The 14,746-nt window shown below is 40.4% G+C and overlaps 2 protein-coding genes across 3 annotated transcripts; one reads left to right on the top strand and one right to left on the bottom strand.

Annotated features, from left to right (window-relative positions):
- Nucleotides 1–2,464: 2,464 nt before the first annotated feature.
- mis12 (MIS12 kinetochore complex component) lies at nt 2,465–4,121 on the bottom strand. The gene is made up of 2 exons (XM_031846826.1): nt 3,701–4,121; nt 2,465–3,178 (listed from the first exon to the last, which is right to left on the bottom strand). The coding sequence occupies exons 1-2, from the start codon at nt 4,094–4,096 to the stop codon at nt 2,912–2,914; spliced, it is 663 nt and encodes a 220-aa protein (XP_031702686.1). The 5' UTR covers nt 4,097–4,121; the 3' UTR covers nt 2,465–2,911.
- Nucleotides 4,122–5,703: 1,582 nt separating this feature from the next.
- Nucleotides 5,704–14,005, top strand: ppm1g (protein phosphatase, Mg2+/Mn2+ dependent, 1G). 2 transcript variants are annotated; one of them, XM_031845955.1, is made up of 14 exons: nt 5,704–5,847; nt 6,105–6,241; nt 6,937–7,006; nt 7,359–7,444; nt 7,612–7,741; nt 8,011–8,122; nt 8,489–8,682; nt 8,941–9,122; nt 9,240–9,365; nt 10,842–10,944; nt 11,126–11,257; nt 11,423–11,552; nt 11,759–11,858; nt 12,092–12,292. In XM_031845955.1, the coding sequence occupies exons 2-14, from the start codon at nt 6,131–6,133 to the stop codon at nt 12,290–12,292; spliced, it is 1,677 nt and encodes a 558-aa protein (XP_031701815.1). In that variant the 5' UTR covers nt 5,704–5,847; nt 6,105–6,130. The 2 variants fall into 2 exon arrangements, with proteins under 2 accessions (XP_031701815.1, XP_031701816.1); XM_031845956.1 differs by lacking the exon at nt 5,704–5,847 and having other exon boundaries at nt 6,131–6,241; nt 12,092–14,005.
- The last annotated feature ends 741 nt before the right edge of the window (nt 14,006–14,746 follow it).

Genomic DNA, 14,746 nt, shown 5'->3' with positions numbered 1-14,746 from the left:
CTTCATACACGATAGGAGAAGGTTCTGAGCAGAAAATGACAAGATGCAAAGAGGTTTATAAGTCAAAGTGCCAAATATCCAAGATGAAGGCAGGAGAGTAATCTGCATTGTGTGACACCTGAAAACATAATCCAAGGTTCCGATCTCCTGTTACTCTGCAAGATATGGTGCATTGTCTTCCTTTTTGTCCTCATCGTATCAATTTAAAAGCAATCTACAAAGATCTCACATAAGCCGAATCAACAGTAAACAGTTTGAGTGAGAGGAAAACAATAACCGTCCCACCACAACAGCTCCACTGACCCAACTGGATACATGTGAAGGGTTGGCGTGAAGTGAGTAATCAATGAAGATTAAATCTGTGCTCAGTGGAGGAAGTACATGTTACATACTGTATGTCAACATAGTATAGTCCCATACAATCTACTACTTTAAGGGATAAAAAACATATATTTATACTCAATGTCTTGGTGGTAGTTTATCATACAGCACTGAAGTATAAGAAAACACTCATCCTCACATCACATCAGCTTTTATTTTCTTTAATATAATTCTGTTCTGAATCTGTTGATAGCGTTGTGAGTGCAGACTGATTTGTCTACAGTCTGATCACACAACAGTAAGTCCTCCTAATGCTTCTCACCCCGAAATAACGCAGGATATATTCAGCACAGACCATTTGGAAGCTCTCCATGTAAAAACACCTCTATCATAGAAACCACTGACCAGTGCTTCTGGATTGGATTTGTAAATAAGATTGCCAAACCAAAGGGGAAAAAAATAAATAATACTCTACCTCATTGTCCTTACAACACTCACTGTGTGAGTGTTTTTGTCTTTTTGGCTCATTTCAGAGAAAACACACTCTATAAACTGAACACAACAAATGGTTTGACAAGTGATATTTGATTCCTTAATCTGCCTCGGAGTTCTTTTGGAGTTTTTACAAACAAACAAAAAGCTCCAAACAAGAAGAAGGTACATCCTGTAACATCATTATCCCCAGGAAAGACGGCTCGACCGGCACAAAGACATAATGAGTTGTTCTCACACCTCCCCATCTGGACTGATCATTTCTCAAGTTAATCACAATAGGCAGACGCGCACACACACACACACACACACACACACACACACACACACACACTCCAGGAATGTTAAGACAAATGTTTAGTGTTTACACTGCACCTCTTGTTGTTGTAGTTTACTTTCAGTTGCAATTGTTGTTGTTTGGGGCTGTAAATCTAACATCCGCAATAACAATCACAGGAAAATGAATTCTCCAACAAAATAAAGGCTTCAAGCTATTGATATTTCGTATTTAAAATATTATTCCATATCACAAGGACAATGGATACCAACTTGCTGTTACATTGTGAGAATCAGAATCAGTTTTATTGTGAAGTAATTCCATGTATCCACAAGGAATTTGCTTTGGAGTAATGGTGCATAACATAAACATAGCAAAGTAAACAAAGCAAGAGAAAATTAAGTCCAAAAATCAAGAAACATGTAGAATAGAAGAACATTACAATAAAAATACAAAAAAACCTATCAAAATATTGTACAGTAAGTACAGTAATACATATTGTATTCATACTTGCCCACGTGACTGTCTGGAGTTCAGAGGCTGTAACAGCATCTACACCTATTATGTCCTTTAAACCATTTCGAGCAGCCGAACCTCAGATGACAATAAGTGAACTAAGTAGTCATAACTCAACCTTTATCAACAAATACATGTTTCTCACAAATCATTAGTTAGTCTGGAGATATGGCTGCAAGTAGATATTAAGGACACGTTTTGAAACTGTGGTGAACTGATGCATCATAAAAGACAAATAGATGAACACCAGCGCCCCCAACGGTCTAATCCATGTTGCTGTGTCATATAACTAACTCGGTATGCTTAACAGAAAATAACAGTACCAATCAATAAAAACAATTACAAGATTTGATCATAAACCGTTTCTAAGAAATTAAATACTATAACTAACTGTCCTGATGGAAGCGAAGAAAAAACATTTTTGAAACGACTGTATTTATAACCGTTAACTATTGTTCTGTTGACGACTTTGTGGATATTCTTGCTCCAGATGTGAAATTTAGGTTTATTATTAAAAAGCAATAATTATTATTTTAAGAAATGAGAATAAGCTATACTGTTAGCAAATAAGTACTCTTAACAAACCAAAGTCTGACAATATATACTAGATATCAGATTAGATAATTATGCAACATGAACCAATAGTGCTACTGATAATCTCAGTTGACAGTCTAGTGATGTAAACCAGTTCATTTTATTAGAATTCAAATGTATTAGACAACAGTAAAATCTTCAAGGAGAGGCTGGATAACATATATGGTCCACCAGTGTCTCCAACTTTGATCTTTTAATTGCAAAAACATGATTGTTAAATCCAATGTCATGCGTGTTCAATTTAGATTAGGATTATATCGGTGAGTGAGGTTAACATGCAGAGAGTGCCCTCTGCTGGGTATCACTGCATCGCACATCAGGAGCTCTCCAGACGATGGACACAATATCATAAGCACCTCAACAATCACATGCCATCCAGTGAAATACAATGAAACAATTAAGACTTGCTTTATTATTTACAATACATTTGTATTGTACTGACATTGCGGTTGTGTAGTTACTAATTCAATTATGATAGATGTTCATGAAGCACATTTGGAAATTATTGTCTTTGTCTTCTTTTCACAGGGGATGAACGTCGTATTCTTGACAAACAGCGGCAGAAACTAACTGTTCAACGAGATAAAAACTGTTTTTACGTTGGCTGAAGGTCTCACCAGAAGCCTTGAGGAAAAGTATTGAATGATGTTCTATAATATTTACATACATTGTTTCATGAATTCATTGGTGATTAATCATCCGTGTACAAAATTAAACAGCCTTGTTGCAGACCTCCCCGACGGCATCCTGCAGCTTCTTAACGGACTCCATCACCAGCCGGAAACTTTCATGGAAGCTGCCGTTCCCTTCCTTCACCCAGGCCGCCTGCAGCTCCCTGACCCACGTCAGGATCCCGTCCAGCTGTTTCTGCACCTCCCTCTGCTCCTCCAGCTCAGCGAGCAGGGCCTGCCGGGCACACACTTCTGCTTCGTAGGCTCTCTGGAGGTCAGCCAGGGACGACTCCAGCCTCAGCACCTCCTTGATGGAGCAGGACCACAGTCACACCACAGACAGATACATCAGTTTCCTGTTTTCAGCAGCATACGCACAGATTATAAGAAGTAGAAACAAACCATATTTTATAACAAATGCACTGCAAGATTAAGCATAAAATAATCTATACTGATCGAACCCTTAAAAAACTGGAGTAACAGACACAAATGGCTAATACATAAAAATGTGTCACATTGTTAAAGGACAATTTAATCTTATCAGTAAGGAACGTCTTTTGAGGCCAAAGACACAGATGTCAATATGAAGGTTAGCTTTCAGACGCATCTCTGAGTCTTCAGCACAAAAATACAAAGTCATCACGTGACTCCAGTGTCATTTCCTTCTGCAATTAATTTTTTTTTAAAATATTTACAGTAAAGTACATGATTTGTGAGTAACGTTAACGTTATAAAAGGCTAAATAAAACAGTGGCTTGTCAGATTTGAATGCCATCAAGTGCTCATTGAGTGATCTCCTAATAACTAATCTAATGACTCCTCCACACACCTGTATGTGCTGGGGGTAGGTCTTGTGGAGCTGGTCCTCGGGCAGGAGGACATTCGTCGGCACGGAGAAGCAGCGGCCGGCCAGCAGCGCTTCCATCCGCTCCGACAGCTGCTTGAACCGCTCCTCGAGGAACTGCTGCAGCTTCCGGCTGCACTCCCTGGCCCGGGACCGGAGGAGCTCCTCGGCCTCGGACGATTCGCCTTTGCCGAGCTGCCTCACACACACCTTCTCCACGACGGGTAAGATGTCGTACAGGCAGTCCTGGAAGGCGCTGTAGACCCGCAGCATGCATGTCTGCGGGGTGAAGCCGAAAAACTGTGTCTCGTACAATTTTAAAGTCGACGGAAGGATATTGTCCGCCTCTTCGTCGAGCTCTCCGCGGACATCCACCTCCATATTTTAACTTGTTTCCCGCGCGCTGTTGAATCGCTGACGGTTCTTCTTCTTCTTCTTGTAACGTTTTATTGGCGGTTGTCAAAACAACGAGGTGGTGCTCTATCGCCATCTAGTGGTATGAAAGGTACAGCGCACTACAGCACTGCCATCGAATCCAAAGCTAGATGCGAATATAATAAGATATAATAAGTTCTGATAATATATAATACGATATGATAAGATATAATGAGATATAATAAAATATAATAAGATATCATAACATATGATAAGATATATTAAGATATAATAAGATGTAATAAGATGTAATAAGATATGGTGATAAAATAAAGGCCAGTCAGTTACTTAGATAGATAGCTAGATAGATAGATAGATATAAACTTTATTCATCCCCAGGGGGAAATTAGAAGCATATATTGTGCATTTCCATACGTAAAATATTACGTATGAAAATGCACAATATATACAGTACAATAAAATAACAGAGCAGATATTGAATTTGAAGAAATAGAATAATAAAAAATAAGATGAAATATAATAAAAAAATAAAAATGCAAAAAATGCACAGTATATACAATGAATTAGAATGATATTAAATGAACAACCAAGTAAACTAAACAATAGTGCAAGGATCACCAACAACAAGCAACATCCTTCAAATCCTTAGTCATTTGAAGGATGATGATCTGGCCAGAGGTGATTTATTATACAGTGTTATAGCAGATAGCAGATACTTGCTGTTAGCCTTATGCATAAATCTGCATTTTTACTTGTTCATATATTTATAAATTACATAAATGAAATATAAATTAAGAACACGAAACTACCAAACCTCAGATTAGTTAAAATATCTTACTGACACAAGATAGTAATGTTTTAGAAATTTATAATTGTTAAGAAACAGATTTGTGGATATGGTATTTATCATTGTTACCATTTAATTCATCCGTTTCATTTTGATTTTATCACTAACAAGTACATTTCTCAAACCTATATAAGGATTTTACTTCATCTGTGATGTTTTGGCACTTCCTGCCTGTTTTTGAAAGGTTGGGAAAACAACCAAAAGCGGATGCAAAACAAACCCAATGAGATGCAAAATGACTACAAACACTGTGCAATACTTACTCTGTCTGTATATAGAATATTACAACACAACAATGATTCTGTCTGTATATATAATATTTTAGTTATTGTGGACTTTTTACTTTTTTAATATTCTTTACTGTTTTATTACTTATTTGCTTATTTAATACTTTAATACTTTTTGATACATAGTTTTTTACTGTGTCTCGTTTGCACTATCCACTATGCTGCTGTAATCCTGTAAATTACCCCACTGCGGGACTAATAAAGGATTATTTTATTTGATCTTATCTTAAAGGGACGTAAAATTACTAAAAATAGACTCTGAGTTAGGGTGTCTTATTCCAATGAAATCAGGATTTCTAGGACCAAGTTGTTGTTGGTTTTGGAGGATTTCCTGTATTGTTGTGCCTGTATGTTGCTGAAATGTTTTTTTCAAAATCTAACACAAAAATAACTTACGTCATTACGTTTTACGTACATCGGGGGGCACGCCCCCTGGTTCGAACGAAAGGGATATGCGCGTGCGCTTCCTTCCTCCACAGCTCCTGCTTCTCTTGGTTCTGCCTGTGTTGATAGCGGCGTTTGCTTTCACACGTGCAATCTCTTCTATGTGAAGCTCTCGCTGTGGGACCCGATTATAAACGCACCCTGCTCTATCAGAATAGGTAAAGTAAACATCGGAGTTGTGTTTGATTTTTCTACAGCTGCGCAGCCGCTTGCGTGTCGGGGGCTGGAAGTTTAGCTGTGTTAGCATGGTGCTGTTAGCTAGCTAATGCGTCTACTTTTTGTTGTGGTGTTGCTAACGTTAGCTAGCAAGCGAGCTAGTTGAAGTATAACAAAAGCACGAGTTCGGTTATAGGTGTGTCTACTACTAGCTGTGAAGCTAACACGTGATGTTTCCTCCGTGTGGTCTTGTTTCCAGGTGTAAAGCCATAGTAACCGACCACCATGGGGGCTTATCTGTCGCAACCTAACACGACCAAGACCTCTTCCGATGGCGGCAACGGCAACATGAGCTACGGCTTCTCTGCCATGCAGGGCTGGCGCGTGTCCATGGAGGTGAGGCGGAAAATGAATGACCGGATCAAAAGACAACCATGTTGCCGCTTCTTGAACGCAACGAAAAGAGATTTTGATTTTGAGTTGTAAATGGCGGGATAAAGGGTTTGAGGCCTGTTTCTGTATGTATGTCTCAGCGTAAGGCTGGCTGAGATATTTCCACAGCACACAGAGTCGCACCTCGTAGCATCAGCTGCAGTGATGGATTAAATCCACGATTTACCCACAGGGTGTTTTTGGTATGCTGAGTTGCATTGTAATAACACTAGAGCATGTGATTGACGCCTGCGGTTTGACTCTTTGCTGCTCTCATAAGAAAGTACAACCAGTGTCATTACCTCATTCTGTTAAGTCACTTCTGATGAGAGAACCAGTTAATTAGGAATGATACACCATCTCCCAATACAACAACCAACAACCGTACAATTGCTAATCAAACATATGCGTGTGAGTAATTCAGCTAACAGACATTTGTGGATGTGTGTAATGATGAAACACAAGGCTCATCAACAGGTAACAGAAATGTTGTTAATTGATGAAAGTGAGTTGACCGATATAGGTATTTAAATTATATGAAGATAATATATAAAGGTCTCCCCTTAATGTACAGGTTGCTTTTACAGAAGAGAGAATTCTAAAACCGTAAGTGTTGTCTAAATTGTCATGTGCATTGTTTTGTGTGTGTTGTGCCACAGGATGCTCACAATTGTATCACAGAGTTTGATGAGGAGACGGCCATGTTTTCGGTGTATGATGGACACGGAGGTAATGCACACACACTGTGTTCCATTCATATTATTTTGCAGGATAAATTGTGGCGTGGAGAGCATTTATACACTAATATTAGTTTGCGACTTAGCTAAGTCTGGAGCTAATGCGGATAAGACACACTGTGCATAAATACTTTTCAAAAAAACAGTTTCTCCCAAAACTCATGTTCAGCATCACAAACAGCAGTCAGAGACCCAATACCCCTTTGATTTTTTTTAATCGCAACACCCATTTTTGTGACGTGTTTCTGCGGATTTTACCATTTTCATTGTTTATTTTACACACCTGAGAACTTCGTATTCACGAACCTATCCTGAGAATTTATACAACTTGCTGTACCATTTAGGTGAGGAGGTGGCTCTGTACTGCTCAAAGTACCTTCCTGACATCATCAAGGAGCAGAAGACATATAAAGATGGCAAACTTCAAAAGGTGAGAAGCCACAGACGCCATGGCACGGCCCGTCTTAAACAAGTTCGACAGATCAGACGTCTTCACAACCAGAGGCCTGCTGCTTTGAAACACGATTCCCATCAACCGATATTACACTGACGCTTAACCTTTACTGACACACGTTCGTTTCTGCGTGATGTTTCCAGGCTCTGGAGGATGCCTTCTTGGCCATCGACAGCAGAACCACCACGGAGGAGGTCATTAAGGAGCTCGTACAGATTGCTGGGCGTCCCACTGAGCCACCGCCTGCTGTAAAGGTGGCAGAGGAGGACGATTGTGAGTACACTCCTAACAATGAAGTGTATGTGGTAATGTTTGATGTGGATGTGTTGTAAGGAACGTATAACAAAGCGCATTCATGTTGAATAGTACAAAGGATTGAGGGTATTGACATGCAGCAAAACGCAATAAACTAAAAGTAATTATGAACACAAAACATCCTGGAGTGCATGCACGTACGCTGCAGGTAGTTTAAAAATAGGGATGTTAAATCCTAATTGTAATGACCTCATCTAAATGTCTCCATACTTCTGCCCTCCTTCCAGTGGACACAGAGGAGGCCGCTCTCCTCCACGAGGAAGCCACAATGACCATAGAGGAGCTGCTGGTGCGCTACGGCCAGAACCTCAATGCTGTCAAGCATGCAGCTGCCATCAGGTAGCCAAGCACATTTTGATTTCTGGTAGTTCTTACTAGTTTGAGCCTTAAAGAACCTGTGAAACCTCCAGAGGCGACAAGTCAACTTATACACTAATCAGATTTGCCTCTTTGACCGCGAATCATCCATCACATTAAGGAAGTAGTGGTAGTATTACATGGCTACATTGTTGTTTTTGTCTTTGGACACATTTGTATGTAGAGTGTGTATATTTGAATTTAAAAATTATTTAAAAAAACTGAAAGGCAGAATCCTCTTTCTTTGCTTTAGTAACTCGGTGAGTCCAGGTTTCTTTGTTTGTTGTGTAAACAGCAGTTCAAGTTTAAGACTCATGTGGTTGGCTTCTATTTTTGTTTTGTTCGTAGTGCGGCCGCTAAGAAAGCGTCCTGCGCGCAGCCCGAGGCCTCAGGAGACAAAGAGGAAGGTGAGAAAGGACAGAAGGAGGTGATAAATGGAGAGGTGGAGGAGAGCAATGGGAAGGCGAAGAAAGTTGAAGGAGCGGCATGTGGGTCGAAGCTGCGAGCCTGTCGGAGAACAGGAGGTGAAGGCAGCGGTCCAGGTACGGAGTCTTTAACATTGTTGTCCTCAAAAAGATAACATGAAAAAAAACGCCTTGTTATTGTTCTAGTTTCAAACTAATTGGAGAATTTAAATTTGTATCCTTTTATGTGAAAAGGGAAAAAGATTTGCCTACTCAAATAATGCAATTTTATCTTGGGAATTTACTGTTGTGTTAAAATAAATAAATGTTGAAGTGAGTAGAAAAGGCTTCATGAGCACCACATCGTTATCTGAGCACCCAACGTCCTCTCTGCAGCCGCTGACTCTGGAGGTTCAGGAAGCTCCAATGGAGAAGAAAAGGCTGGTAAGGCCGAGGGAGACGCAGGTCCTTCCTGCTCCTCTTTGTCCACTAAGGATGCCGGAGAGTCCAAGTCCAGGTTTTTTGACGACAGCGAGGAGTCTGAGGAGGGAGAAGAGGGGGAGGGCAGTGATGAAGAGGTGAGAGCAGGAAACCGGAATAAACTGTCCTACTCGGCTGGGAAAGCTCTCTCACTCTGATGGCTTGAAATAACTGAAATTGTAATTCTCCCCTTTTTCTGTTTTTTCTTTAATTAGGCTGGCAGTGAAGAGGAAGAGGGTGACAGCAGTGAGATGGAGGAAGAGGAGGATTCAGATGAGGGAGACTCTGAAGATGAAGAGGAAGAGGAAATGTGCCTACCTGGAATGGATGGCAAGGAGGAGGTGTGTACAACGGAGATTTAAACAAATCAACAGTCCAGCTGATACAAACATTGTGCCTAATGCCGGGGATATAGGCTGACTCGACTTCTTGATAATCTTTTTAGATGTGTTGAAAGATGAATTTCAGTGAAATGGTCAAGTTAGGAGTGGGAACAGCAATTTAGTGTTTATGGAGTTAATATACAGATAAATTAAATTTTATATCATCAAAACTGTCAATTTGTTGTCATAGTTTTGGTTCTCTGAGTACCTTCCTCATACAAGAAGTTGACATTGATCACCAAAACATCAGGACATCTTTCCACTGGTAGCTTGTACCGGAGTCTTGACATAAATTGTTGACCATGTCTTATAACGCGACATGTTGTCATATGCAAATGTTAATTGGTGGAATTAGTCATATTGAAACCATTGTACGCGACCCTTTCCACATGATACAAAAAAAATTAACCAAGATTTTTGCTTGTCATTTTAGAGGGCTGACCAAGTGAGCAGTAATTGGTTTTTAGCCATTTAAAGAGCTCAGTTGGAATTTCCAGCTGTGAAGCAAATGAGCCGGCTGCAATGTGTTGGATAGCCTCACTGCAGCAGAAGCAGAGTTTAGTGATTTGTGAGGACTTTGTGTAAATGAAAGAAGCTTTGACGGCTGCCTGAAAGTCTTTTCCCTGCAGAGAAATGTCTGAAAGCTTTTAAGTAGTTCATGGGGTGAAATAACATACAAAGATTGTCCAGGTTCTTTTTTGTGGAAAGATGAGATAGTGTTTTAATTAGTGCTGGGCAAGTTAACGCGTTATTATCACGTTAACGCATTCATTAATTAACGCCGACAATTATTTTAACATGCGTTAACGCATTTTTAAAATTTATTATTATTGTAACAGACTTTTCTCATGTTTATCGTTTTGTGTTGGAGATGATATGTCCCTTCAGGGTTGCGTAGAGAAAAGGCGACTTCTGCTTCTGGTCGGGGGGGGGCAGAAATAAAACCCTAGAGACTACTGGACATCGCTGCGGTAAAGTCAGCAGACACTTACATGTTAGTGCACCTATATGCAGAAATTCAAGGTAAACTGATTTAAACGGCACAGATCGGGAGCGACCGAAGGACTTTGAAAGTTAGCGGAAACATTAACGTGAGACAACATCCGGTTTCTTCAGACGAGCATCCGGTTTTCAGAATAAGATGTCAACAAAGTATAAATTATATTCACATTACGTATAAAACATGCTACCTGCATCTCGTGAACCAAATGTTATTGCCCTTTTGTTCATATAGCAGTACTTTTAAAATAAAAGTGCGCAATACACTACTTTTGAATTCATTATTGAACTCTGCCATAACAATGCGATTAATCGCAAACAATTCATGCGATTTAAATATTTGAATCGTTGCCCAGCACTAGTTTTAATGTTGGCGTAAAAACCTCCTGGAGGTTTTAATAGTGCATCACATCTCACATGTTCATGTATTCACAGCCCGGCTCAGACAGCGGCACCACAGCTGTCGTGGCTCTGATCCGAGGAAAACAGCTGATCGTGGCCAACGCTGGAGACTCTCGCTGCGTGGTGTCCGAGCGCGGTAGGTCCAACTGATTTGGTGCCTATTTACCTTAATAGACGTGATGCATTGTAAATAAACGTTTAAAATGTCTGTTAATTAAACTATTGTCTACGTTTTGGCTTTAAACTGCATAGTGGCAGATCTTTTTAATACAAGGCTTTTCAGTAATGTATTAAATGTAAGAGCTGTGTTGCCGTAGGCAAAGCTGTCGACATGTCGTACGACCACAAGCCAGAGGACGAGGTGGAACTCGCTCGCATCAAAAATGCTGGAGGGAAAGTGACCATGGACGGACGGGTCAACGGCGGACTTAACCTCTCCAGAGCTATTGGTATGGCTGACTTTCTGTGAGACTTTTAGATCAGTCTTGTAAGCGATCATATTTATTGCAGCAAAATTAAACCAAACAGCAGATCTTGTTCAATAATATATACATTTTTTTTTCGGGGGGGGGGGGGATGCAGAATGAGTTCCTAACTTGGTCTCTGGCTCTCAGGCGATCACTTCTACAAGAGGAACAGGGCTCTGCCTCCAGAGGAGCAGATGATCTCTGCGATGCCAGACGTCAAAGTTCTGACGCTTAACGGGGACCACGATTTCATGGTCATTGCCTGCGACGGCATCTGGTGAGTTTTAGCGGTTATGGGCAGTTTATCCCTGTAGTTGATTATTCGTTAAGATTCATAATAAACCGTAGTCTTAAATATGAACGATTTCCCCAGGCCAGTCACCATGTTAACACACGTGAGGTTTTTTTTTGGGGGGGGTTTTCAGCCTTTTGATCCGTCATGTAGTTGTTGGTCAGCCCTGTTACCATATGTGTTGTGTGCAGGAATGTGTTGAGCAGTCAGGAGGTGGTGGACTTCATCAGCAAGAGGATCAAACCAGACAAGAGCGGCAAAGTCAGAGCCCTCTCATCCATCGTGGAAGAGGTGAGAGAGAGCTCCTGATACATACTTGATGCTTGCATACATAATACCGATCCCAAACCAGCCCCTTTTTAAGTATTTTATGAGTCATTGAGCTTTTATTTGTTGTTCGTCATTATGCTATCTAGCTTGTAGCCTTAGTTGACTCCCAAACATTGACTAACGTACATCACGTTTCTCGTGATTAAATATGTTTGTGCCTCTTTAATTTCAAACCGCATGTGTCATCCTGACAGCTGTTGGACCACTGTTTGGCCCCCGACACATCTGGAGACGGGACAGGATGTGACAACATGACCTGCATCATCATCACCCTCCGGCCACACCCATCCCCTGCTCAGCCAGACGACACGAAGAAGAGGAAGAACCAGGGGGAGGCAGAAGGAGCCGAGGCGGGGGAGAGCGGAAACAAAGGCAAAAAGGCTAAAAGCGACTAAAGGCAAAGAGAAACTGTCCCTGAGGGAGCAGCTGGTCCTAGGCTACCCAGATACACCAGAGACACGTTCTGTTTAATCCTTACCTCACAAATATGAATTCACCCTAAAACAGATATTACGATTGCTATACGTAAGATCAGCTGAACTAAGATCGTCAGTATAGTTTTTTTTTTGTCCTCTGTTTCAAGCCGATTCTCTTTAACACCCCCTCCAGTTTCTTTGTTTTTGCTCTCGCTGGAAAGAAGCTGGACATGCATTTACTTCTTTAAAAAAAAATTACATAATGACTCGCAGGCATGTTGAATAGCACATCATTTTCCAAGTATTTGTAACTAGAAGGAAGATGCTGAACGAACCAGTCTACCAGACATTCACTGCACTCTGTTGTTGTTAAGATCTTTTTCCACACATGGCGGTTTCACCATTTAGTTTTAGTGGAAGTTTGAGCATAGCTCTCGTAGTGACCCGCGTCTGATTGCCGTTCACGTTCGACAGTGTGACGCATGCATTTTCATTGCAGTTTTGCAACATGTAACCGCACAAAGTCCTCTGTATGTTGTGTTCAAATTACAAGGCATTCATTGTATCTCAAAGTGCCATAAAAGACACAAATTCCTTTTTTTATAGCCACCCCATCACATCCTCAAATTTACTCAACCCAGAGAAGGGACCCGAAATGGCTGCAGATAGATTTGCAATGTATGAAGGTAACGGTAGAAAAAGTGATTGAATGAGAGGATATTATTGTATTTTGTAGCCCAAATTGAAGATTAAAATTGCAGCAAGAGTGCGCTTGTTAGTCCAGCGTGGCATTGAATGTGTTGTTTCAGTGAGCGAGAGGGACAGAAGGATTAACAGTACTAGTCCAGTTGCTCTCGTTTCCATTTTATATGTTTCCCCCTTATTAGCACCCATTCACAAGTGAGGATCATTTTTTTCAGTCTTGCTGGTTACACAACAATACATCACCGTCATCAGCCTTCTCCCTCCCCCCCATTCCTGCTTTCTGTCTAACAAAATCTGTAAATTTCCATCGACACGATGCCAGGGTTTTGTGAGCTTGTGTACTTTTCATCTGTGGGATCTGAGAGCAGGGAAACGGGCAGAGACATGAAAGGCTGTTTGCCTTTCATGTCTGTGTGTCCGTCCAGAGCACGGTGGTGATTGAAGCCCTGGACCGGCCCTCCACACAAAGCTCGTCTCCAGGACTTTCCCTACTCTCCCCGTTTGTCCTGTTTCTATTGTAACACCTTTTTAAGATCTTCTTTAGAACATGTGTTTTAAGTAAAACGTATTTCCACTCAAATGTTTTTTTTTGTTTTTTTTTTGATGAATCAGTTATTGGCAGTTCATTTTTGTGAGCACACCCTGAAAACGCCCTGACGCTGAACTGTAGAAGATGCACAAGGTTACTCTTTGAGTGGAAATACAATTTGAACTTCAGAGCACTAAGACAGTGTTGCTGTTGAGAGTAATTGTCTTTATTTGCAGAAGCCTCATTAAAACCATTGTGTGACTGTACGTTTGTTTCTAGTGTACTATCTTGTCACCATGCCCTTTTTTTTTCTGTACATAATTTTTTCAATACTTGTAATTGAAGAAAAAGAAAATGCCTTTTCTTCGTAATTGTGAGTCAATGTGACATTTTTGGTGCATACTCTTTTGACACCAGTATGTAAGTACATACAAATACATTTTTTTAAATAATGAGAACTGTATTCCTGTGTTTATTTAAAACAACCAGTGCCGCATTAGCTTTTTAATGATTTTTTTTTTTTTTTTTTAATTGAGAGATTCTGCTCATAGATCTGATATTGAATCAAACACAATATTTTTATCGGCCATTTTTCAATGCCAATCAAACTAAAGTTGAGTAAATCAGAACGCAGCATCCTGTTTGAACAAAGGACTCGATGTCAATGTTTTTGATGGTTATTGAGAATCCGACTCGGAGTACATGACTAAATGGTTTAAATGCTGCTTAAGATAAATTAAATGCATGGCTCGATAATACAACGCAAATAATATTTTCAGTGGTTAAATGCTGCCATCTGACTTCCAAAAGTCACAATGTTCATCTGTTACTTTGGTCCAGCACCAGACATCTCCACAACTACTGGACCTCTCCTAGTAGCCCTCTACCAGCCAGACTGACAGAACACCTATTTCAGTAGATGATACGTTCTCTGAGGATGAACTCTTTCTAGAATGAGCTTTTGTTGAGGGCGTGCATTCGGATGTTGTGACATGTTTTGCGCTGCAACTGCATCATTCCAAAAGGATATTCGCCCTGAAAGTGTTCTGTTTTGTCAGGCAGGAATGAAATCTTTCATTTTTGCTAAGTTCCATCTTCATTTAATATACACAGTAACATACAGTGGGTACGGAAAGTATTCAGACCCCTTTAAATTTTTCACTCTTTGTTTCATTGCAGGCATTTGCTAAAATCAAAAA

This window comes from Anarrhichthys ocellatus, unplaced genomic scaffold (genome assembly GCF_004355925.1).
Source record: "Anarrhichthys ocellatus isolate YVR2014 unplaced genomic scaffold, GSC_Weel_1.0 scaffold6, whole genome shotgun sequence".
Lineage (NCBI taxonomy): Eukaryota > Metazoa > Chordata > Actinopteri > Perciformes > Anarhichadidae > Anarrhichthys > Anarrhichthys ocellatus.
Note: the sequence above shows the minus strand (reverse complement) of the source record. Positions and strands in the feature narration are given on the sequence as shown.